At 48.5% G+C, this 25,402-nt stretch overlaps 2 protein-coding genes across 3 annotated transcripts; one reads left to right on the top strand and one right to left on the bottom strand.

The window, feature by feature from the left end:
- The first annotated feature begins 488 nt into the window (after nucleotides 1-488).
- On the top strand, nucleotides 489-2,880 carry LOC147242188 (gap junction Cx32.2 protein-like). Of its 2 annotated transcripts, XM_086190577.1 has the most exons (3): nucleotides 533-589; nucleotides 843-929; nucleotides 1,621-2,880. In XM_086190577.1, exon 3 carries the CDS (start codon nucleotides 1,645-1,647, stop codon nucleotides 2,407-2,409), a length of 765 nt encoding a protein of 254 aa, XP_086046703.1. In that variant the 5' UTR covers nucleotides 533-589; nucleotides 843-929; nucleotides 1,621-1,644; the 3' UTR covers nucleotides 2,410-2,880. The 2 variants fall into 2 exon arrangements, with proteins under 2 accessions (XP_086046702.1, XP_086046703.1); XM_086190576.1 differs by lacking the exon at nucleotides 843-929 and having other exon boundaries at nucleotides 489-589.
- Nucleotides 2,881-3,649: 769 nt separating this feature from the next.
- On the bottom strand, nucleotides 3,650-18,969 carry mcm9 (minichromosome maintenance 9 homologous recombination repair factor). Its single transcript, XM_086190547.1, has 15 exons — nucleotides 18,790-18,969; nucleotides 17,847-18,035; nucleotides 15,633-15,798; nucleotides 14,281-14,387; nucleotides 12,257-12,463; nucleotides 12,094-12,175; nucleotides 11,296-11,496; nucleotides 11,072-11,197; nucleotides 10,699-10,818; nucleotides 9,655-9,829; nucleotides 8,994-9,196; nucleotides 8,059-8,262; nucleotides 6,434-6,516; nucleotides 6,138-6,283; nucleotides 3,650-5,516 (listed from the first exon to the last, which is right to left on the bottom strand). Exons 2-15 carry the CDS (start codon nucleotides 18,009-18,011, stop codon nucleotides 3,650-3,652), a joined length of 3,852 nt encoding a protein of 1,283 aa, XP_086046673.1. The 5' UTR covers nucleotides 18,012-18,035; nucleotides 18,790-18,969.
- Nucleotides 18,970-25,402: the final 6,433 nt, after the last annotated feature.

The following is a 25,402-nucleotide window of genomic DNA, read 5'->3' on the forward strand; positions in this document are numbered from 1 at the left end:
GTTGGGCTGTACAAAGGGACATTGTCTCCTCATGGCACCAACATCCCCTCAGTCTGCTTGGCTGAGTTTTGACAGGCCGACACCTGAAAGGCGCTCGCAGCTCTGTCCTCTCCTCCTGTCCTGCCCTGTCAGTTCAGCTGGCCCGGGCCACAACGAGGCTCTGCTCAGCCGACGATCCCAAAGGCAGAAACATCAGGGAGATACGGCGCTGCTTTCTGGGTGAGGCTGGGATCTTGGCGGGCACATTGCTACACGACATCATGTTTGCCGCCCTCTCGTGACCTTGACCAAAACAACTTTGCAGCGTCAACAAAGCCAAACTCATCAAGCACAAAGCAGTAGAGGGACATTACTGACCCTCCCAGTGACTGGAGCCATTTTTAGAGGCCAACAATATTCCTCCCTCACTTCTCTTGCTCAACATGAGTCCATTTCAACACCAGTCTCAGTCAAATGATAAGCGTGGGCGGGGCAACCGGACCTGAGCACGTCTGACGACTCTGCAGAATTTGAGTTACACTCAAAGAGGGAAGTGAGAGAACATCTGCCACAGGAGAACTGGCTGAAGACGGCTGGAGCCATCGCTGAGGTAGGAACGATCGACTTATGGGTTCATGAAACGTGAGGGCATGACACAAGACAATTTGATTTTGTGGCATTTTTAGGGGGGGGGGGGGGTGTTGTCAAGAACACAAGTGCTTTGGTGTCTTTTGGAGGTTTGTTATAACTTTGACATCTTGATGCGTTTCCAAGCTAAAAATTGACATTAGGATACGATTGCTGCTGACGGTTAGGGCCAGAGGGTGCTTTTAATTTGAGTCGTTTGTTACACGGACTATCAGGCAGCACGGTGGAGCAGTGGTCCTCCCTGTGGCCCCCAGCAAGAAGGTTGTGGGTGGAGCCCCGGCTGCAGCACGGGGTCTTTCTGGGTGAGTCTCCATGTTCTCCCTGTTCCTGCTGGGTTCTCTCTGGTACTCCAGCTTCCTCCACAGTCCAAAGACATCAAGAGGGGACCAGGTTAATCCAGACTCTAAATTGACCGTAGGCGTGGCTGGGAGAGCCAATGGTTGTCTGTCTATATGTGTTGGCCCTGCCATGGACTGGTGACCTGTCCAGGGGGAAGGCTGCTGGGATAGGCTCCACCCCCACCACCCTCAACAGGAGGAGAGGGGGAACATGGATGGATGGATGGACTAGCATGTTCTGTTTATCTGGATAGTTTCCCTTAGTGTCCCTCGTTCCTCTTGTCAGTAGCTCATGTTCAAGTCCAGAATTTATGTTCCAATTTTTTCTTTGCGGGGGGGGGGGGGGGGGGTTCTGAGCGTGATGTTAAACGAAGCATTACCCCGGTTCTGAAGTTTTTCACCAAGCATGACACCCAAACCTTTACTCAGGACGCCACACGCGTCCCCTTCTTGACTCCAACACTTTCACTGTGGAATGTCTTGATGAATGAACACGTTCTAATTCACAATAAGCTGACGCAGCCTTTCAGATGGAGTTTACTGTTCGGCTGCAGCCGTGACGTCAACGTGAAATGATCGTGTGTGTGATGCAGACCTCCTGTGCTGCCACAGCTTCCATTGTTCCATTCTGACTGCTGTTGCTGCTCTGTCATAGGTCTTCTGCTGTCTGGCTGTCATCATGGGGGAGTGGTCCTTCTTGTCAGACTTGTTGGACAAGGTCCAGTCACACTCGACGGTGGTGGGCAAGGTCTGGATGAGCGTTCTGTTCCTCTTCAGGATCTTCATCCTGGCTGCTGGCATTGATAAAATATGGGGCGATGAGCATGCAAACATGAACTGCAACACCAAAAGCCCCGGATGCAAGAACGCCTGCTACGATCGGTCGTTCCCCATGTCTCACACGCGCTTCTGGGTCCTCCAGATCCTCACTGTCTCAACCCCAACACTCATCTATCTGGGCCACGTCATGTTGGTGATTCGGAAAGAGAACAAACTGAGGAGACGCCTGGAGCTGAAACATGGAAAAAATGGAACGGTCAAAGCTCCGAAATATTCCGACAAGCAGGGCAAAGTGCAGCTCAAAGGCGCCCTGCTGGTCAGCTACGTGATACAGCTGCTGGTCAAGATCCTGCTGGAGGTGGGCTTCGGCGTGGGCCAGTACTACCTCTACGGATTCATCTTCATGCCTGACAAGATCTCGTTTGCAGACTACCCCTGCCCCACGCAGGTGGACTGCTTCATCAGTCGTCCCACCGAGAAAACTATATTCATTATCTTTATGCTGGCGATGGCTGCCCTCTCTGTGCTCCTCAACGTGGTGGAGATGTTCCACCTGATGATTTCAGCGATGGGGGGGAGGAAGAGGAGGAGCAGCAATGAGTTTTCCCCTCAGGAGTTCAACAAACCAAACCACAGTCCAAGCGAGGCAGTGACAGCGTGTTGAGGGTCTGGATCTGATCCAGGCCTTCAGCTTTCTGATCACATGACTGACAGTCACAATGTCTGACCGGTGCTCTTCGTGATGGCTGCATGATCGCACCTTGGACTCACTTTTGTATGCAGATTGATTTGGCTTGAAAGTGGATCTGGTAAATGTCTGACCTCTTCGGTGCTCGCAGATGCAGCTGATGGACATGAAACGCTTTTGAAGAATCTCAAGACAAAGTGATCATATATTTAATTACTGATCTGACTGACAATGAGCATATTGTAATCACTGGCAAGTACAGATGTCAAACTCTGCTCATCAATCATTCTGTGCAATATAGATGGAAGTCAGCTGGAGCCATGCCTGAAACACGGAGGGGGCGTAGCAGGTCGGCAGCGCTGCACCTGCTAGCCAGAGATGAGCTGCTCTCAGCTGATCCCGCTTGATGTTTGTGTCCATTTATTTACAAATAAAATCACTGAATTTCAATCCACACCAGCGCCGAGTGATCTGGTGTCAGGAACCTCCCCGGGCCGTCCAACGCTGCAGTCTGGAGGCTGTGGAGCGCTGCGTGTGTAAGCTGTCATGAGGTAACTTCTATTATGGTCGGACGCTGGGTAAAACTGAGGCACTGATGAAAAAAACAGTAGCACACGGGTTTATCCACTTCACAAGAGCAGCGCGGCAACTACCTGAAACCACGTTTGCCTCAAATCTGGCTCGTATTAAATCAGTAGTACAAAGTACTACTGCAAGTACTATAATCACCAAACCACATGCTGGTTTAACAGATGGGTATTTTATCAGGAGCCTGCAGGCGTTTGCGCTTGTAAAGGATCTTGACGATTGCACTGAAATGAAAAATGTTGTGCCAAGCAGAAAGACTTGTGTCCCAAGAGGAAGCCTCATTTTCCTGTCACGTCAAATCTGCCTGATGATCAAGCGATCAAAGGTCTGACCTGAACCGTTCACTCTGATAGGAAGGAACAGCTGAAGCACATCACCGTGACAGCTCCAACATTTTCTGGCTGTGTGCTTGTGGAGGTCCTGCTCGACAGGCAGAGCTCATCAAGCGAACGAGCGACACTCGGCGGGAGGAATAAGACAAACTCTCCTGTTTCTCACCAAATTTTTGTGTCGAGTGAAATTTGAGGAGGAGGATTTAGGCATGAATTGTGACGCTGTCCTGAAAGGCCTCACAGGAAAAGGCGCCTCATTGTTTTGATCGTCTCTCTTCCAAACCCTTATGATGACATCAAACTTTAGCCTTCTTAGAAACCTCTTGGTCCCAGTCGGTGTCAAGAACGTCATCATTCAACTCTGTAGAACCAAACAGAGACACATTAGAGAACGGGCCCGCGGAACCGCAGACAGCAGTCGGCGCAGGGCCAAGCTCAAAACACTTCCTCTTCTTCATTCTGTCTGTACTCTGACAGTCAGCACCAATACGCTCCGTCACCATAGTTCCACTCTTACTGAGAGAAGCGGGCACCTGCTCGGCCCTGCAGGTGGACATTATTATGGTTGGTGACCCTGGTTCAGGCTCCCCCCTGGGTGGGAGCTCTGTGCTCGGCGGTGCGGAGAGATCCTTCGCTTTGCTCCACGTAACTGCAGTTTTGATCCTTTTTCTTCGCGGACTGTGCTCGGGGGAATCATCTCCAGAGTTTGTTCTCAAGGATTCCCTGACGTCTCTCTCAGGGAGACTTTGTTCCACTCCAGCTGGATGATCCTCGTCCACTCCTGTGTGAGACACGGCCCTTGTTTCAGCTGCGCAGGTGAAAGAGAATCGTGAGAGTTTAGCCAGCGTTGAAGAGCTCACCATCGGCCTGCTGAGGCCTGATGTGGAAGGGCTTGGCTTTAAATGTGGGGTGCACATTGGGCCGTCTACTTTAGTGCTCAGGCTTTGCCCTGGACCCAGTTTTTCTGTATCACCTTCTACATATGTCCTTCCCAGTGCTTGTCCTTGTGCCCCTGGGAAGGTGCAAGCATCCTCCCCAGCTCCAGAACCACCCTCCCTGACCTCAGTGACACAGCTCCCCTGTCTTCTCTTGCCTCCACCTTCAGAGGGCCTGCGTTGCTGCTTCTGCGTTTCCCGTCTTCCCTCTTCTGTGTCTGAGAGTGGGACGGCTGACTCATCATGTCTTCCTGCCTTCTGTTGACATTCTCTGCTTCCTGCGTTTGTGTTGGAGTCTCTGCTGCCCAGCTTACACGCTGCACTCACATCTGAGCCGCGATGAAGGTCTCGGCTGTGGGACAGAGGTCTCATTTTTTTTGGTTTGAATGTAAAGCCAGACAACTTTGCATTTATGTGGTCGTCTGTTTCACTTTGAGCCGCCATCTTTTCCTTTAGAACAGTGCCCATGGTTTTAGTCTCCCGTCTGTCTTCCCTCTCACACCGACCATCTGTGGCAGATGACGTACTGCCCTGAATTAAACTGATTGAGGGACACTTTTTATCTGACAGAGTGCTGCCAGTGACATCACTGGACTTAGTTTCTCCAACACGAGTCATGACTTTTCTTACGCCATCTCCGGTCACCACCCTCTCTCCTCCTCCCCCTCCCTCTGGCTCTTCGTCACACTCCTGGAGGTTCAGCTGCAGCTCCCTCACTCTTCTATCTCGGAGTGTCTTAGAGACTTTCTGAACAACACATCCTGATAACTCAGCGTGTTTTCTGTCTTTGAGTCCCTCACATTGTTTGCTCTTTTCTGTGGTTTTACAGCTCTTTCCATTATCAGGTCCCCTCTCTTCAGCCCTCCTGTTTTTGTCCTCCGAGGCAGCAGAGGTGACCGTCCCACCAGTATTTGAAACGGCAGACTGCTTTAATGATGAGCCAGGGTGACGAACAAAGTCCCTCTCAGTTTGGCAGGTTGGCTTTTTGGTTTCTGTTGAGCAGGTAGAGTTTGGTTTACTCCTGGCGCCTTTCTGAGTTGATGTCAATATTGGTGAGGCCAGCGATGCTGTGATGGAGTGGAACCAATCCAGGCCACCCTCTAACCCGCCATCCCCCTCACAGCTGCTGCTGCTGCCTGTCTTGTTGGTGTTAGCGTCTCTGACTTGATGCTGCTGCTGATCTCTTAGCTGGTCCAGGTTGGAGACCTCTGAAGTGTTCGTCTGTAGCCTGGTGAGGACAAAATACATTTTTATTTTTTTAATTATTACATTTTAACGTTACAAGAATCTGTAGCCACTCAACCTGGTCATCCAAGAACTCCTCAGAACACTCAACATCTGACATTTAGCCTGAGCAGAACAACAGACAGAACTCTGTCCCAGCTTGCAGCACAGGTGCCGGGGGAGAGAATATTCCATGATCTAAAGCTGGGGTGGACAACCAGGTGCCATGGAGGGCCGTGTGTACGCAGGTTTTCCTTCCAACCAAACACTTTAACATGTGACCTCACTGATTAACACACCTTCAGCCACAGAAGAGTGTTAATCAGTGGAATCACCTGTTAAAGTGTTTGGTTGGAAGGAAAACCTGCGTACACACGGCCCTCCATGGCACCTGGTTGTCCACCCCTGGTCTAAAGGTTCGCCGTCTCAGTTTCATTCCCTACTTAACTACCAGACGACACTTCTTTGACTATTCAGGTGTTTGCTGCTCTGCAGTTGTTGCGCTGACTGTTGGGCCAACATCCAAACCAGACACCCACTGGTCAAACAATGCATCTCTTCTCAAAAATCTTCAAGGACTGACCTATTATCTTCAACAACAGAGGTAAAATGGCCTGTTACTCACCTGGCCAGCCTATCCATCTCCTTCTGGAGGAGGTGTGGCAGATTCAGACCTTCCAGCAGGATCTGACACTGCGTTTGGTACTGCCGACCAGGGTCAGCGGGGAATGAGGTCAGTATGGCGTTTACGTTTCCCAGGAGGCCACCACCCTAAACAGCAGTGCACCATGTATTTACAGGCTGTCACAGGCTAACACGCCAAAGATATATATATATTTGTAATGGACAAGATATGAGATGAGGTTTCACACCAAAGTCATGTTCCTAACCATGACTGATGTGGTTCTGTGCTCCTCTCACCTGCATGGAGCATTCCATGACCGAGACGGCCATGACGGCATCCTCGGTGGTCACTCTCTCTCTGTACATGAGCCGAGCATGTGCTGTAAGATTCAAATTAAAGCATTGGTGAGAATAGTTCTGACTTCTGCTCGAGCGCCATCAACGACATTCGTCCAACAGCAGGCACAGCGGGGTGTACAGGTGCGTCTCCACCAGCACCGGTACCACGTCAGCGTGGGTGGACTCACTGGCCGAGAGTTCCCCAGCATAATTTGTGTGTGACACAACAACGGAGGACATGGAGGCAGCGTGACGACTGTTGCTGGGTCAGTGGTTTTTGCTTAAACTAAAAGTGAGGGAGGACAGACAGGCGAGGCTTCAAGTGGTGAAACAGAACCCCTAAGAAAAGAATAAAAGACTTCATCGAGCCATGGCCAGGATTCCACCGAGGCCAGGCTGATAGGAAGTAGACCACGTAAGTGGGTGAGTTACCCAATCAGCGCCCCGCTCTGTGTTTACCTCACATTTTAGTCCCCGCTCAGCTCACTTGGAACCCCAGAAGAGCAGGGACCAAAATGGTAACAGTTAGTACCGCGTTAGGGCCAGTGGACACGGGGCCAAACCAACCCGACCCGACCCGAGGTGGGCCGGTGGAAACTCGCCCTTACATCCCTCTCAGGAGGTTAATAATCCAGCCTGGTGAGAATCAATGAGAATCCTTGCACAGTAAATCCATGACCACATTCTTTCATGAGTTTAATACATTTTTGAAACAAAATGATGGTCTCAGCAAATGAGGAGCCAAGAAGCAGCCAGGAGCCGTCAGCCTGAGTGGAGTTTGTGACTACAAAGCAGGACTCAGAGAGGAAACAAGTAGCCAGCAGGTAAAATCTTCAGCAGACTCTTCTCCACTCCTGGATAAAACTAGAGAATAATTCCTGTCAGGCCAAGACGAAAGACATCCCTCAGAAAGCGATGGGAGTGTAACATTATTGCTCAGACAAGCTGCAGAGACGTATCGGCCCCTTGCTTCACTCGCAGCCTGCTAGCGCACTTGTGACATGCTAATGTTAGCTCATTTCTGCCATAACTGTCAAATACCAGAATGAAAATAAGTGGAAGGAGAAGCCGCACAAACACAAGACTCTCCAGCTGGAGGGATCCGACTGATGGGAATTTGAGGTTAACAAACTGAGTTACGAGCGGTCAGTGACAGCAACACTGAGAAACCGACGGCGTTCATGCTTCTCCTACAAGCGACGGCTCTATAGGTGACATCACCCTGGTAGACAGAGGTATTTTATACTCCGTCATTTTGTGGAATGAAACGAAGCTGCAGAAAGCTGTCCACAACAAAGCCTGTCAGAGGAAGTGATCTAAGTTAATAAAAGTGTGTGTGAGTGTGTATAAATACACATAAACATATACACACATATATGAATACACAAACGTATACACATGTGTATTTATACATGTGTATACGTTTGTGTATTTATGTACAGTATATAGATATGTATACCTAATATTAGTATATCCACATCTCCTTCATTTCAAGGCCCGTCTGTTCATTGATCGCTCCTCTCAGGTCCCACCTGCACTCCCACGCTCATCAGCTGCTGAGGAGTGAGTGAAGAGCCCCTCACCTTCAGCCAGTCTGCTCAGACTCTCCAGCATGCGGATGGTTGTGCGGGCAGCACTGCGGCCTTCACTCTGCCTCTGCAGCCGGTAGTACGTCGTCAGGATGCAGTTGGCCTCCTCAGACATCTGCGGCTGCAAGCGCTTGATCACGCAGAAATAAGCCTTCATTTTCTCCAAGGACCACAGGATGGAGGACTCAGAGGGCAGCCCTTTGAACAACGACAACATGGACATGTCATCACTTTTATCATGTGACAATATGGAAATACTTTTTAAGAAATGAAATAATACCTTACAAAAAACTACAATAACTACACGAAAATCAATAATAATCAGCACAACAACCTTGTGTGTTCTTACAAGAGCTTTTGAACAAACCAACCCTCAACACATCAACAGACCTCATGCATGAAATAAACTCCACCACGCGGACAGCCGGATCTGTTCCTGCTGACCTTGGTCTTTGAAGAATCACGTCTGATGTTAAATTGGACTCGCATGCCAGGCAATGTGCAACCAGCAAAAGGACCCACCCCAATAAACCCATGGAAACACCGAGTCAGCCAAGCTGTAAAACATCTCTGCTCTGCATTTTCAGAAAGCCAATTGTTTGTAGCTGTTAGTGATATTTTACAGCATGAACGCAAGTCTGCTTTTGTGTGCATGAGCCTACGAGCGGTCCGGAGGACTCCTAGGTGTGGAGCTCGCCAAAGTACAGGTACTCTGATGAAACGTGCATGTGCAGAGTTCACGCACGAGGCTCACGTCTGATGGTTTTCTATTTTTCTACATCTATTTTCAGTGTCGTTTTCCCAGCTGTGTATTTATGAATATCTGGGTTTGTATGGGAGATTTGCCAATGCACCATAATCAATTTTCTAAATTGTATTAAAATTACTCCACATTCGTTTAGGATTTAATGTAGGATTTTCATCTCTACCTCTGTCCTCCAGAATAAAGGAGGAGATGATGCGGTCCCACTCTCTGTTTCTGGTGTCCAGCAGAACCAGGACCAGGTCAAAGCGACTCAGCAAGGGGCTAGCTAGAGCCACATTCACAGACAGTGGCTCGTTGGGGTCATACTGGCCTTTTGGGTTGGTCGCTGCCAGGATGGTGGTTCGAGTGTTGAGCTTACACACTATCCTGTAGAGAGGAGAGAGAACGAAGAGGTTCGTACAGGCGAAAGATAAATAAACCAAGGAAAGTTCTGAGGGAGCTGATCACAAGTGGACAGCGCCGAGTGGGTGTGTCCAGTCACCACTGGTGATCAGATCTCACACCTGATTTATGTTTAAGTTTCCCTGCAAGTTCAAATTTATTACAAGAGCTTTTATGACATGTGGAGACTGCAGTGTCATCCCTATCATTTTATTGTTTGCGGCGGATGAACACTGAGTTCATTCACGGAGACTCACACCGCGACAGCAAGGCTCTTGGCCGCTGCTCCCAACAGGGCACCGCGTTTCTGCCGCCTCCAGCCTGAAGACAGCAGGAATGGTGCTGCGTTCTCAGTGCCGTTTCACCTGGACTCAGGTGCGTCTCTCTGCTGAAGGCAGCATTCTTTGAGCACATGGACACAAAGGTCTGAAGGAGTGTCCTACCCTGCTTTGGCAACACTGATAGACTGCTGTTCCATGGCCTCGTGGATGCTGATGCGGTCGTGCTCCTTGATGCTGTTGAATTCATCAATGCAGCACAAACCACCATCTGACAGGACCAGGGCTCCTGCCTCGAGGTGCCAATCACCTCCATCCTTCACTGCTGCTACCGTCAGTCCTTCAACAAAGTGCATGCAAATTATTAGCAAATCCTGCCCTTCATCAAGGGAGTGGATGTTCACACCTAAAACTTCACCTGCGATCGAGTGCTGCACCATTAGGTGTGCGATTGTGATCAAAGAGGACAATGTTGTGATGTGATAAATAAAAGCTTCTTAGCAAGGAAAATGCAGGGAATAGGATAGTTTAAAAAATGTGTATTTCCCAACGAACAACATATAAAAACACATTAAATACAAGTACTAAAGTTTGTACGTAACGTTTTCAAAGATGTCATTTTTTAAATCATCAAAACCTAAATGATTGTCCTCTTGAAAATAAAGCACTTCTGCAAGGTGCAAAGGCAGCGGCGGTGTTGTAAAGTCGGTTGTGGTGATGCAACCAGACGCTGCTCACACCGGCCCAGCCGCCACGGCTCCCTCATGTGTTTGTTGTGAAGCTCTCGTTTAAACCCCTGAGGGGTGTGGCGTGGGCCGCTGTCCCAAACCGCTCTTGGTTAACGGTCCGTATCAGCACCATGGTAGTTTGTTGTAGTCAGTGATTTCTTGAGGTCTCTTTGAGGCCGTGTCCTCGGCCGTAGGCCTCACAGGTATCGTAATTGTGCTTCGTTGTTGTTTCATTGGGTTTAACAGCTTGAGTGCGTCTTTACTTTGCTGACCTTTCACTCGCATGCTCGTCAGACTTTCCTCTGCAGTGTCTGGTGGGTGTAACATTAACAAACTGCACAAACTTGGAGGACACACAAGTTCACGTTAAACAGCAGCATGCTTGTGTGGTCATGTAATCACACGGGTCAAATTGGTGACTGTGGTTAGAGTGATCGAGCAGCTAGCTGACCACAGCACTGACATGGTGAACGGGTCCTACCTGCACTTGTTGATCCAATCCCAGCGGTGAGCACAGAGCGAGGAATGATCTTAGCTGCATACTTTAAGAACTGTGACTTCCCGGTGCCAGGGTCCCCAACAAGTAACATGTGACACTCACCTAGGGAAGACAAGATCGACTCCACGTCACTGAGCGCCGCGTCTTCAAGTGACAGCGACATGCAGGAAACAGGTGACGTATGCTGCATTATAAAGACACAACCCCTGCAGGTGGACTTCATGACACGTACTGAGAAGTATTAAAAACAGTTGCAATGATGACATAATTACTGTAACAACCTTTCAGCTGGAATGGATTTGAAGTTTGCAATCATCATCATCTTTTCAAACAAAGGACTCTGCTGTGGTCATACCCCGGATCTTGGTCCCTGAAGCATCTGTTCTCTGCACCCCACCAGCCAACACCATGGCCACTGCCAGTTTAATGACATACATGCCAAACACTTGAGGGCACAGACTTAGCAAGATATGGTTTCTGCCTACAGATGGTAGAAAGAATCAAAGAAATTAAATTCAAAATAAAACAAGAAGCAGAGAATAGAGAAATCTTAGAGCAGTGGGACAAATTCTTACAAACCAGACATGGGATCATGTTGATGGCTGTCCCAGAAGTCTTCAAATTCTTTCTGAACGTCCTCCATGAGCAGCGCAGCAGCGCCCTGCTGGTTATTGACTTCGATGTTGTTGGCTTTGAGGACCAGCTCCACATCGCAGCGAGCGCCGTCAAAAAAGGGTTTCCAGCGCTGGCACATCACTCCGTAAACAGTGACATCATCTCCTAGGGGCCACACATGAATTCACATCATGAGGCTTAAAAGACATATACACAAAGGCTTTAACATTCAAAAGTAATTCAAAGCAATTTATTTGAGCTGTGTGTGTGTGTGTGTGTGGGGGGGGGGGTGATCCACGTTCGGCGGCCTCATGGACCAGTGCAGCTATGGAATGGAATCTAGTCAATGGACGCTGTCCATATAGAGCTTTCTCTACCTTGCCGGTACTCAAAGCGCCTTACAATGTCGTCTCATTCGCGTTCTCACACTGATGGTGGAGGCTGCCATGCAAGGCACCAACCTACGCCTCAGGACCAGTTAAGGTCGAACCCTTTGGTTCCCAACAGCCTCTCTGCCTCCGAGCCATGCCGCTCCATCTGGGCCGACGCCACCATCCTGACATCCCAATAACGGCACATCTGGGCCCACAGTTGGTGAACTGTACTGGACAGGCGGAGAAGGTGTCGGACCACTTGGTGTCTCTGAACGTCACGTAACCTTTGCTGGCAACTCAACTCACTGAAATGAAGTCCAGTCTGATTCTGAGCTCAGCCTAAGCTTCAGACGGTGAACGGGTCTCGTCTGATCGTGCTGGTTCTTACCAGATTTACACCTGTCGACCAGGTCATCCTCCAGAACCACCACCATGGAACGAGGAATACTGCCCACTGACAGCCTCTGCACCTGTTTGGGTTTATAAAAACGGATTGTTTACTGATCTAAAACTGATCATCAAACAGTCACCGAAGGCGCTGATTGTCCTACTTGCTCTTGTATCTTGATCTCCTGGTAGTCCCTGCACACGGCAGGCTCGGATCCTCCAGACAGACAACTGAACTTGTAAGAGTTGCAGCCATCGGGATGAGGGCAGGCCGCCGGCGGGAAAAAGGTATAGAACTGGTCAAAATCTGCCTGCACCGTGAAAACATGACGACACTTGGCGCACATGTAATCCCGCTCGTACTCCAGGACCTAGAAAGAGGAGAGGGCACTGATCACAACGTGACAACACGGCACGACTGCTGATGAACAGAGCTGAAGCAGACGTTCATTTTATGTCCAAGTTAACAGTTCGGCCCATCACGGACAGTTGCTTCCACATTTAGGACTGTAAGCACAGCCGGAAATCTCAGTCACAATGTGATCAAATTGCTAGGTGGTGTTTTTCCTCAATGAATCCTCCTCAGAGGTAAAAAGCTCCACACAACCATATCAACCAATACTTGGTTACCAGTACTGTGAAGTCAACAACATGCAACAAAGTTCAGACACCCTAAAATAGATAAACCAGCCTCAGTCATTAAACCGTATCATGCACAAGTTTATCATCACACACAACAGGACATTTTTTAACCCTCGATTTAGTTTTACAGGCAGGAAGCAAAACCTGATGGCGACTTTGAAAACCTTGGCTGACATCTGTGGTGTACCCTTTACAACTGGAAATCCAATCATTACTGAGACCTAAATGATAGACAGAATCCAAGCTAAAAAGCCGGCTGTCTTCTTTTTATTCAAAAACTGCTGCTCTTTTTCTCCTCTAACTGTTCCTTTGTTGACTGCAGTGAGTTGGTTGTTCCCAAACACAGTGGTTGAGTCGACATTGTTTTGCATACTTTAATTCTAATTCTTCTAAAATAGAGCAGATTTTCTTAAATGCAGAGAAGTGAAGAATCTTATCTGGTCACAGTGCAGTTGGAGAAGTGCAGCTTTTGCACTGCTTTCAGTGAGTCTCGCTGTAAACTCCCACCTCCCGTCCAGCGCTGCCTCGTCTTGATTGCGGAAGTGAGAGGCTGCACCACAACTACAGTCAAGAACATCTTACAGATTTTTTACAGTCCATTGCAAGTTTTGATTTGCATTTCTGCAAAGCAAGCACAAGCAAGTCTGGTCTCTGCAGGCTTCCCCAGATTTCATCATGACCACCACAGTTCCCCTTGACTGCATCTCCAAGCTACATTCTCCACTATGGAACTGAAAATGCTTCCTTGATCAGTGCATTCTACCTCTTATGGAACAGTAACGGGATATTTCATGATGTGTTACAGGGTGAACCCTGACAAAGAGGTTGACCTGACCCATCTAAAATACCATCATAAAACAGAGATGACAACTGCAGCTGTGCGTGTGTGCGCGCATGGACAAGTACCATAGTGTCTGTTGGCTCTACATCCTGGAGAGACTTGGTTAGGCGTGCCCCAACTTACCTGAACTGTGCCAAAAAAACAAGCTAACCACTGTTCTAACCACCTAACCAACTGTGGTAAGTGTCAACAATCTCAATTAACTACCGGCCTGTTCAACTCACCTCATTTAAAATGTTCCCCACCCACCTCACATCCCACATTCAAATCTGAAATTCAGCATTTCACTGACACAAACTTCCCTAAAGTGCAGCCTCGCTTTTGACTGAAACAAATTCTAATCTCTGAGATTCAACCACGTGATTTTCAAACAAAAAACAACGTGGCCTTGCCACACATTCCCCTTCAACCTCACGCACTCGCGTATCCCAGCCAGCTGGAGAGAGTGACACAGATGAGAGCGTCCAGCATCACTCACAGCTTTAGTCCCCTTGCTGGCATCATCCTGGAGCAGCGCGAGCAGAATGTCGGGATGCCCCCCGTCTGAAGCGCATCCTCAGCAGTCTGACAGTGTTAAGCATGTAGGACGACTCTCAGCGGGGTCAAATCCTCCGTCCAGCCAAGTTTGCTTCACTTTCAATGTGACGTGCCACTCAGTTTAACACCACCCCCCTTGAAAACTCAAACCATGAGGCATGCTGTTACCTTGGCAACACTGGTGCGTATGACGGTACCGGTGACGGACAGGAAGTGTCCCACATCCCTGGACCGGGGAATAGTGTCTCTGGTGAGCTCTGGACAAACTGGGAGACCTGGACACCAATGACAGACCATGAGTAACAGGTAAAACTTCAGGCTTTTTCCTCCATTGTGAGAAGGCGGCTAACAAAGATTTAAATACCAGGAGTCTGCACAATGCAACTGTCATGAATGAGTTCTGATTGGTGGATCCAGCTAAATTCCTGACCTTCGACCTCAGAAAAAAGTAAGTGCAAAACACATGCAACAACTGCCGTGGATCCAGTGCAGACAACTATGTGAAAGGTGGGATTTCACTGCACATCGACATGACCGTGACAATCAGGGATGTCGGGGCCGGAGAAAACCCCCCGGCACAGGGAGAACCGCAGACTCTGGACCCTTATGTTGATATAACAAAGAAGATCCTTAGATTTCATTTTAAGCTGCTATCATGTTCCTTTTTGTGCGTTGAATTGCACTTAAAAAAAAATATCAATTTTCGCTTCCATAGCGTTACACTCCTTCTAAGTGTAATTATTATGAATGGACGCATTCATAATAATTACACTCCTTCTAAGTGTAATTATTATGAATGGACGCATTCAAACTTGTGCATCCCGCACCGATGCATCTCTCTCTTACTACCTTTTACCTCTAAAAACACATTCATTCTTCCTCTATGTAAGCATGATGATTTCCAGTTCCAGACTGGTAAAGTATGAGGAGCTGTCGTCGTGAGCTGTCGCCATGGTGACCCATAGTATCGGGGCTCCACTGATGGCAGCTTTCTATCGTTGTGGCGCACGCACTTAACTCAGAGTCAACCAACTCAAAGCTGATGAGATCAACTGTTGTGAAACCAGACACTCTGACTCAGAGGTGACCTACGAACTGTGGAATCGCTTGCTCATCGTTGGGCTACTTCCTTCAATCTCTCTGCGCAATTGATCACAAAATGCAATATTTGTTCAAGGCACACTAGGTGTCAACCTAACATTTTCAATTAAATATTGTGGCGCTACAGAGACATCCTGCCTTGACATCGCCAACTACAGAGGAGGGAAGCATCTGTCTGATTAGGAGCACCCCGTAGTTTAGCTGTGGGCTCCTCTTTAAGGGACACGGTCATGGCTGCACTTTCAGAATTGTCCAGTCACATAGAAGCTACACACGCCGACAGCCTCAGCATTTCTAAATCTAGAAAGGAAAGGAGAGGAGGAAGTCTCTGTGCTGACGGTCAGAAGGATCAGACATCCTCATGTGACCTCAGGGTTTGACCCACTGAGGTAAAACGTGACCATCTTTGGACGTCTCACCTGCAATGCGGGTATGGAGAGTGTACCTCATTCCCTGAGTTTCAGATCTTTGTCCTCCAAAGTGACTGGCAGAGGCACTGTTTGACAAATCAATGGCTGTTTTGTGCAAAACTTTATCAAATACAGCCAGGACATCGTTGGGATAGGCGTTGAAATAGTCGCCAATCTGTGGCAAAAGAGAGCACAGACATCATGAGACTGGTACAGACATCATGAGACTGGTACAGACATCCTGAGACTGGTACAGATATCATGAGACTGGTACAGACATCCTGAGACTGGTACAGACATCATGAGACTGGTACAGATATCCTGAGACTGGTACAGACATGAGACTGGTACAGACATCATGAGACTGGTACAGACATCATGAGACTGGTACAGACATCATGAGACTGGTGGAGATATCATGAGACTGGTACAGACATCATGAGACTGGTACAGACATCATGAGACTGGTGGAGATATCATGAGACTGGTGCAGACATCATGAGACTGGTACAGATATCATGAGACTGGTACAGACATCATGAGACTGGTGCAGACATCATGAGACTGGTACAGATATCCTGAGACTGGTACAGACATCATGAGACTGGTACAGACATCATGAGACTGGTACAGACATCATGAGACTGGTACAGATATCATGAGACTGGTACAGATATCATGAGACTGGTACAGACATCATGAGACTGGTGCAGACATCATGAGACTGGTACAGATATCATGAGACTGGTACAGATATCATGAGACTGGTACAGACATCATGAGACTGGTGCAGACATCATGAGACTGGTGCAGACATCATGAGACTGGTACAGATATCATGAGACTGGTACAGACATCATGAGACTGGTGCAGACATCATGAGACTGGTACAGATATCATGAGACTGGTACAGACATCATGAGACTGGTGCAGACATCATGAGACTGGTACAGATATCCTGAGACTGGTACAGACATGAGACTGGTACAGACATCATGAGACTGGTACAGACATCATGAGACTGGTACAGACATCATGAGACTGGTACAGATATCATGAGACTGGTACAGATATCATGAGACTGGTACAGACATCATGAGACTGGTACAGACATCATGAGACTGGTACAGACATCATGAGACTGGTACAGACATCATGAGACTGGTACAGACATCATGAGACTGGTACAGATATCATGAGACTGGTGCAGATATCATGAGACTGGTACAGACATCATGAGACTGGTGCAGATATCATGAGACTGGTACAGATATCATGAGACCGGTGCAGACATCATGAGACTGGTGCAGACATCATGAGACTGGTACAGACATGGATGAAACGTGCAAAGGAGACTTCAGGGTTCAAGCAGCTTAGGACGAGTTTGATTTAAGGCCAGTGCAGCTTTATTTCTAGAACCCATTTCATACACAAGAGGACAGCTGAAGGCAGGTCAAAGATGTGATCTTCACCGTGTAGCCAATACTGGCGAGTGGCTGAGCAGCTGCAGCGCCGGAACGCCACTCAACCGTGAATGATTAACAGTTCAACTCTTACCAAAACCGCTGGAAGAGCATACGGTGCAAGTAAGAGAGCTCAAACATAAGCATGAGACAAAAGAAGAGTTTTAATCTGGATTTTAAAATATTCACACTTGGGCCTGACTTCTCTTCTGTTAGCAGCTTCTTCCATTTGTGTGCGGCACACCAGCTAAATGCTGCTTCCCCATGTTAGGTTTCATTATGAGGCTAAGCTAAACTTGCAGACACAGGCTGTGGGGCTGGACCTGAGAAGCAACTTTAGAGCCTGGGAACTAAAGTCTCCTACTCCCATATTTGATGCGTGAGTGACGACCAGGCTTTGGTCGATTCAGAGTTTGTCGATGCTGTGCTGATCATGCTGTGTTTTCTAACGTTTTAGAAAAACTATTGAAAGTAAAAGCAACTCTGCCACCTGTGGTTTTGGGTCGAATTGGGCTGAAAAATGTCAAGAGCAGCAGAAAAGCTTTCTAAAGCTTTCCAGCTGACTGACACAGTCCTCCTGCGTCTCACCGAGGGGTCGCTGTGTCTTTCCTTCACCGATGTCATAACCATGACGTCGTATGATATGCAAAGATATCATTGATATGATGACTTCTAACACGCGGCCTTGCTCCTCCTCATCAGATCCCACTTCCAAGTCCAGTGACTCGGTGGGTTGAGTTTTCAACTGTGCTGTCATTACCTCCATGTTGGCTTCAAACAAGGTCATCGCATTGATAACAACAGGGTGATGAGTCTCTTCGTTCGCATCTGCAACAAGCTGGATGATGTCATCACGATGGTGCTCCGTCACATAGATTTCAAACATCCGACCAACCAGGGCCTCCTGTTCCGCACTCAGAAACATAGTGAGGGAATGTGGTGTGATGCCCTGGAAGAATGAGATGAACGATGCAACGCTCAGCGTTTGACGACAGTCTGAAATTGTCACCTTCGTGGTCCCTGAAGGCAACAAAACTGAAGAACTTTTCTTCTCTCTTTTTTTTTTAAAACCACTTCAACAGAACTCACTATCATTTTTAGCTCCGTGTGAGAGAGAGAGTAAGCCTGGTGCTTTCTTCTTCCTATGACTTCTAGAGCACCTTAGATTCACCTGGAGCCTCCCTCCAGCTCACTGCCAGCAGCTGGGCTCTCCCTTTTATTGACAATAAATTCATTCTGCTCAGTATAATCACAGTACTTCTACTGCGTTACTTTAGACAATATCATCTACGGTACACTCGGTTTTACTTTGTTCTACTCTTCGTTTTAGTACGAAACACATTCACTCTTCAAGCGAGAGTGAAGAGTAAAAGACTGCAATGGTGAAAAGTAACTAAAATACACGATGACATTATGTTTCAAATTTTAGAATTAATATCATTAATTAATAGCTTCATCAAATTTAAGAATAATAGATAAGTTAAAAAATACTTTCCGTATGATCACATTTTGAAAATTATATTTATATAATTATTATATTAAAACTATCACAGTGTTCGTACATGTACTGATTTAACTAAACAGCCAATGGCCGTGTGTCGCTGGTTCCTTCAGGGTTCTGGGTGAGTGAGTCGAGCGGGCCGCCCGACACAGCTACGTTCTCTCCGCTTCAATGAGCCAACTTGTGTGAAGGCTACCAGTACCTTGTGGTCGGGTTAGCGAGCGTAGGGTCCGACAACCACGGCGGTTCCTGCCTCAGTCACTCCGCCATGTCTGCTCTACACTTGAGTTCGGCGGGCTCGTCTCTCACAGGCGGAACCATGGGCGGAACGCCTTCTTCTTCTTCTTCTTCTTCCTCTAAAGTTGGCGGCTCACAAACAACATGTTGGCGCATTGCCGCCACCAACTGGTACGGAGTGTGAACAGACGTTCCCAAAAGACAAAGACAGAATAAAGAAACAAATGCATGAAAAACTACACTCATATTCTCTAATCGAATACGCTGTTTTCAGATATTGAAAAATGAGACAGTAACGACTACATCTGGATTTTTTGTAGGATAGCGTTAACCCCAACCCTAACCCACATCAAAAGTCAAAGTTAGCACTGAGCTGCTAAGTAGCATGGTCGTGATAATGCTCAGTTTATTCCGCTGGCCCCCGAAACAAATAACACCAAATGAGCATTACCAGGCTAATGCTAACACATGCTAATGCTTGTGGTGACGGTGTTGGGTGTTACCTCAGGCATCAAATACAGCGCAGGTCAAAATTAGCACTGACCTGCTGTATGTACTCATTCGATGGTAGTAGGGGGCGCTGATGAGGCACCACTGCACAGCTGTGTACCAAACCCATGTAATGTGTACCCAACCATGACGTCTGTACAAAGTTTCATGATGTCATGACTATGTGGAGTGAATCTCAACTGTGTCAAGGAGACGCATCAACCTTCGCTGCCCCTCCACAGTCTGATTGTGCAACAGGAAGACACAGCTGTGCCTGGGATCCACCCACAAAGGGTTTGGGGGATCTGACCAGCTCTGAGTTGGATTCTGGATTCCCCTCGGTGTAAAACATGCCGTTTCCTGTCACCACTAAGTGGTGCTAAGACCGAGAGTCGATATCAACCCCTAGATGTGTTCAGGGGGGAACATTTATGAAACGTGGCGTTTGACCCAGATCCGACAACGTAGGTATGAGGGTTTAGACTGTGGTGGCCAATCATCAAAACTCGCGGTCATGGCTGGGGGTCTCACAGGATCTGCAGGCAGGTGCTGTCACCTACTGACCAAATGAGGAATAACAATTAATGACACGAACATGCGATGTTTCCATGCGGCCACCAGGTGGAAGCAGAGGACCGTCACTCAGCGTCCCGCACCTTGCTGGGTGTTGGGTGAAGTCAACATGTATTGTTGACGTCAGTCACTTGACGTTTGTTACACTGACCTGCAGATGTGCTGCGAGCAGGATGTTGATCAAACATGTGACGACATGTAGGAAGGACGCGTGAGAGCTGTGGTTTTCAGGGTGAATGATCAAACCTCGCCAGCCAGTCGTGACGCAGCCGACAAAGCGTCACAATTAAAAATACCCAGGTTTGATATGATGGTAAGTGGAGGAGAATCAGGTTCTGCCCCAAAGACGAGTTTGTTGAAGTACAACACCTGGAAATGGGGAAAAATAACAGATGCAATTTAAAATGGTGGACTTCCTGTTGAGGTCATAACAGCTTCCTTTTTCCCGGTGTTTGCCGCCACGTCAGCCTCAGCGTGTAACGAAGACTGACGGCGTTCACTGAGGTTCATCCCCAAGGTGTTTGGGGGTTTCCTACCAGACTAGAGTGGGATCCATCCACAGGCCACATACATGACCTCTCAGTGTAAATATGACATTTCCTGTCACCACTAGGTGGTGCTGTGATTGCCAGGCAGGATGAACCCCTCCATGTGCTCAGGGTGGGACGTCAATCAAACGTGAGCAGTCTGAACCAGAGTTTTAGCTCTGAGTCAGCTCGGCTAACCAGGCTAGCTCGAAGCAGCGGCTGCTGCAGTTTTGAGGCGCGACGAGCAGCAGGGGAGGAAAGCCAGTTGAATGAATATTAATGAAATGAATCGAAAGAAGTTGATTGAACAATTTAGCAGGACACGTTTTTCCCTCCTTTACACAGGCTGCCTTTTGGCCTCAGATGAAGTGTACGTCACTGTGTATGAACATAGGAACTCCTCTGTGGAGTAAATAGGGGTTTCATTTTTGCTTATGAGAGTTCCATCCATCCATCCATCCCTCCATCCATCCATCCCTCTATCCATCCCTCCGTCCAGCCATCCATCCATCCCTCCATCCATCCATCCCTCTATCCATCCCTCCGTCCAGCCATCCATCCATCCCTCCATCCATCCCTCTATCCATCCCTCCATCCATCCCTCCGTCCATCCATCCCTCTATCCATCCCTCCGTCCAGCCATCCATCCATCCATCCCTCCATCCATCCATCCCTCTATCCATCCCTCCGTCCAGCCATCCATCCATCCCTCCATCCATCCATCCCTCTATCCATCCCTCCATCCATCCCTCCGTCCATCCATCCCTCTATCCATCCCTCCGTCCATCCATCCCTCCATCCATCCCTCCATCCATCCATCCCTCTATCCATCCCTCCGTCCAGCCATCCATCCATCCATCCCTCCATCCATCCCTCCATCCATCCATCCCTCCGTCCATCCATCCATCCATCCCTCCGTCCATCCATCCATCCCTCCATCCATCCCTCCGTCCATCCATCCCTCCATCCATCCCTCCGTCCATCCATCCATCCATCCCTCCGTCCATCCATCCCTCCATCCCTCCGTCCATCATTCATCCACCCCTCCATCATCCATCCCTCCATCCATCCATCCCTCCCTCCATCCATCCATCCATCCCTCCATCCATCCATCCATCCATCCATCATCCCTCCATCCCTCCCTCCATCCATCCCTCCATCCATCCATCCCTCCATGTTCCCCCTCTTCTCCTGTTGAGGGTGGTGGGGGTGGAGCCTATCCCAGCAGCCTTCCCCCTGGACAGGTCACCAGTCCATGGCAGGGCCAACACATAGAGACAGACAACCATTGGCTCTCCCAGCCACGCCTACGGTCAATCTAGAGTCTGGATTGTCACTGCAAACCACCGGCCACAGTGCCACCCTCTCCTCAAGGTCATTGTGAGGGAGTTTCTTTACATTGACACAAACCTTCATGATTAACTGATCACATTTTGGAGATCGAGGTCACTGTGACAACACAAAACCTGTTCTTCAATGAAGCCATTTGAGCCGATTTTCAAGCCACGTGAATTTAGTTTAGTTCGTGAGGGCCGATCGTGACCCGATTAGCTCGCGACCGGCCATCTGACATTTGGATGAATTTCAAACGGGTCAGAATTGTTGGTCAGCGTCATCATGATCTCGTACAGTGGAAGCAGAGCTACGAGCCGTTTCTCCAACTTCATCTGAAACCTCTATACACGGGATGCAGGTTGGTTGCCATGGCGATGGCATTAACACCTGTGTTGCGTTTTCCTCTTTGACGACGACACACACGAGCCAGAGAAACTCTGGTTAAAGAAATTCTTCTTAGACTTCAACAACTTACCAGCAATTTATTCTTCATATTCTTCTTCAAGGTGTAAAACAACGTCCTCTGAGCTTCCAAATGAACACTGATTGACAGTTGCTACCACCCAGAAGGACCAGCAGGGGTCCACAGCTGGACTGACTGCTGCCATGGAGTCGTGAGCTTGGGCTTCACATCACAAACCATCTGATCACATGGAAGCGGGCTCTTGGGACATGGAACGTCACCTCTAGTGGGGAAGGAGCCAAAGCTGGTGGAAGTGGTTGAGCGTTACCAGCTAGATGTCATCGGCCACACCTGGACACACAACTCCAGGTCCGGAACCCAAGTCCTTGAGAGGGGTTGGACTTCGTGACCTGGAGGGGCGTGATTGGGAGGCACCGCAGGCCTGACCTGAACCACCCAAGTGGTGATCAGTAATTGACTTCTGTGCGAGTCGCAGTTTGTCCATAACCAACACCATGTTGGGACACAAGGATGTCCATCGGTGCACGTGGCACCAGGACATCCTAGGTCGCAGGTCCATGATCGATTTTATAGTCGGATCATTTGATCTGCGGCTGTATGTTCTGGACACTCGGGTGAAGAGAGGAGCTGAGCTGTTGACTGACCGCCATCTGCTGGTGGGTTGGATCGGGTAGCAGTGGAAGACGCCATGCAGACCTGGTAGGCCCAAACTAGTATTGAGGGTCTGCTGGGAACGCCTGGTGGAAGAACCGGTCAGACTGTGACACTCTGAAGTTGTAGTGATTTCTCACGGTGAGGTGCAAAACTGTGTAAAAACATCAAGCTTACATTGCGCCTGTGAGTGAGTCGCCATGACCTGCAGGGAGAGACGAGTCAAAGCAGAGTGGCAGCCGGAGGGATTGTTATGGCTGCTCTCAGTGCTACCATGATGGAACCTCAAAGACCAGTTAAATCAGCTGGAGATGAGCTGAGGGCTCCACCTGGGCGTGCTGATGTGACACACGGGTCTGTCAGATGTTCAGGACTCTGACCTTCAGAGTCGACGATGGAACCTCTGACTACGTCTCAAGGACTTTGATCGAGAGGAGCTTCCTTTTTGAGACAGTGAATACTTGACTTTTCTGGTGCTGGAGTCACATGACCGGACCGTGACTCCGAACACAACCATAAACACAACAAGGTCAGTCTTGTTTTTTATAGTTTAAGTTGATTATGTTTCCCACGGAGAAACCACTCTGCTGTTCAAGCTTGTACGCCAAGAAACAGTCTAAAAAAAGAACTGGATAAGAGCTACAATTGCTGTATGTAACTTTGTGCCTTGTGTTTTATTTTCGGTGCCCTGCAGTAACCATGGCGATGCTAGTTTGGCTGTCTGAAAAAACAAACGTAAAGCACGTGTGAACACAAAACCCTCTGACAGATTTAATGAAATAAAGATTGCATCAGGATCTGTCCCAGCAGGCCTTGAGGTCTGGGGCTGGGAGGCGGAGCTTGTGCCCTCCTTAAGCCAGAGGAGGAGACACTGGGTTCTCTCTGGTACTCCAGCTTCCTCCACAGTCCAAAGACATCAAGAGGGACCAGGTTAATCCAGACTCTAAATTGACCGTAGGCGTGGCTGGGAGAGCCAATGGTTGTCTGTCTCTATGTGTTGGCCCTGCCATGGACTGGTGACCTGTCCAGGGGGAAGGCTGCTGGGATAGGCTCCACCCCCACCACCCTCAACAGGAGAAGAGGGAAAATATGGATGGAGGGATGGATGGATGGATGGATGGAGACACTGGAGCGCTGCAGGGAGAGGCTCCACCCACTGCTCCTTAGGTTCCTCCTTCTCCAGGCTGTGGATAAACGATAATGTGAGCTGGGTCGTTGTTACAAAGCTGAACGAGAGCTCAGAGAATGCTGACGGCGATGCTGCTGAGACAGAACCTCAGATGAAGAACGGTTTTGTTCCCTGCGTTCCAGACCCTAAACTATCAATGAGGTCCAGACTTTTTCAGAGTGACTGAGGACGTGTTCTTTATACACAAACCCTGAGGCGCCAACTTGTCTGTAGGTACTCAGGTTGAGTTGGGACAGTTGACCCTGATCGTTAGCTGTGTGAACCCCGTTGATGTCTCACACACACACACACACACACACACACACGCATTAAACACAAAGATCCCAGTTTATGTGCAAACTAGAAATGCTGGTGGGCCATGCGCTGATGTGGTGGTCGTGTCTCCACAGCAAGGCTGCATGCAAGGTTCTAAGTAGAGCTTCAGAAGGCAAAAAGAAGAAATGGGAACAAGAGAGCAAAAGTTGTGAGAGGCGATTTATTGAAAACAACAACTGAACTGAACCGGGCCGTTCATCAGCTGATCAAAAGTTTAGACCACAGCCTTCAAAAGCCCAAATCTCTGCAAAGATTTGGATTGCATGTCCAGTAATCAGCTGGAGAGTTCTCCAGATGGCAAAGACGCTCACTGCCTTTGATGATTCAGCACAAACATCCATCCATCATCCATCCATCATCCATCCAGACCTCCTTGTTGATCAGGCTTATAGTCAGGACTGCTTAGGCTGGCCCTTAGATCTGCTGCTATAGGCTCAGACTGCTGGGATCTCCCATGATGCACTGGGCTTCTCTCTCCTCCTCCTGTCCCCAGACGTGTTCCTGACTCCTCTTCTTCTCCCCTCATCCCAGATCCTGGTGCTGCTGGAGGAGGCTCCAGACCTGAAGAGGCTCCAGCTGCCACCCGTAGCATCAGTATTAGTATTAGTACTAGTATTCATATTAGTATTCTCAAGACTGTATTAGCATTAGCATCAGCATTTTATCTTCTACCATATAACTGCTCATATTATGCTGGAACTGATGCTTGTTTTGAACCTGTAGATGAGATGATTGGTAGCTGGTTGCTGTTCTTGTTTGCCGTACTCACCGAGTTTACAGTAAAACTTCAGTCCTTTGCACTAAATCTTAAAGTGATGCTGCAGAAGAGTTTAATGGCAAACCCCCCTCATAAAAACCACACACTGCTGCGCTTCAGATGACATTTCAGAGCAGTGCCTTCATCTATCAGAGCAAATCTCTGAAAACACTGCATCAGAGTTTATCAGCTGCATCAAACACTGAGGAGCACCGCACAAATTCACACGTAACCTCCAGTAAACTGGCTCAGTGCTTTATTGCCCCCAGTGGACTGCAAAAGCAAACGTCAAAAACAGCACAAACAAACACAAAGGTT

This window comes from Aulostomus chinensis, chromosome 20 (genome assembly GCF_037954235.1).
Source record: "Aulostomus chinensis isolate RoL2024-O1b breed Wild chromosome 20, RoL_Achi_v1.0, whole genome shotgun sequence".
Lineage (NCBI taxonomy): Eukaryota > Metazoa > Chordata > Actinopteri > Syngnathiformes > Aulostomidae > Aulostomus > Aulostomus chinensis.

What these genes read in the sequence shown, in the direction of transcription:
- LOC147242188 (XM_086190576.1), top strand. Translation starts at nt 1,645, where the DNA reads ATGGGGGAGTGGTCCTTCTTGTCAGACTTGTTGGACAAGGTCCAGTCA.
- mcm9 (XM_086190547.1), bottom strand. Translation starts at nt 18,011, where the DNA reads ATGTTTCTGAGTGCGGAACAGGAGGCCCTGGTTGGTCGGATGTTTGAA. An exon ending in CTTTATTCTGGAGGACAGAG is followed by an intron (nt 8,263 to 8,993) that starts GTAGAGATGAAA and finishes CGTTGTTCAAAG; the next exon opens with GGCTGCCCTCTGAGTCCTCC. An exon ending in GAGATGGATAGGCTGGCCAG is followed by an intron (nt 5,517 to 6,137) that starts GTGAGTAACAGG and finishes TGTCCTCACCAG; the next exon opens with GCTACAGACGAACACTTCAG.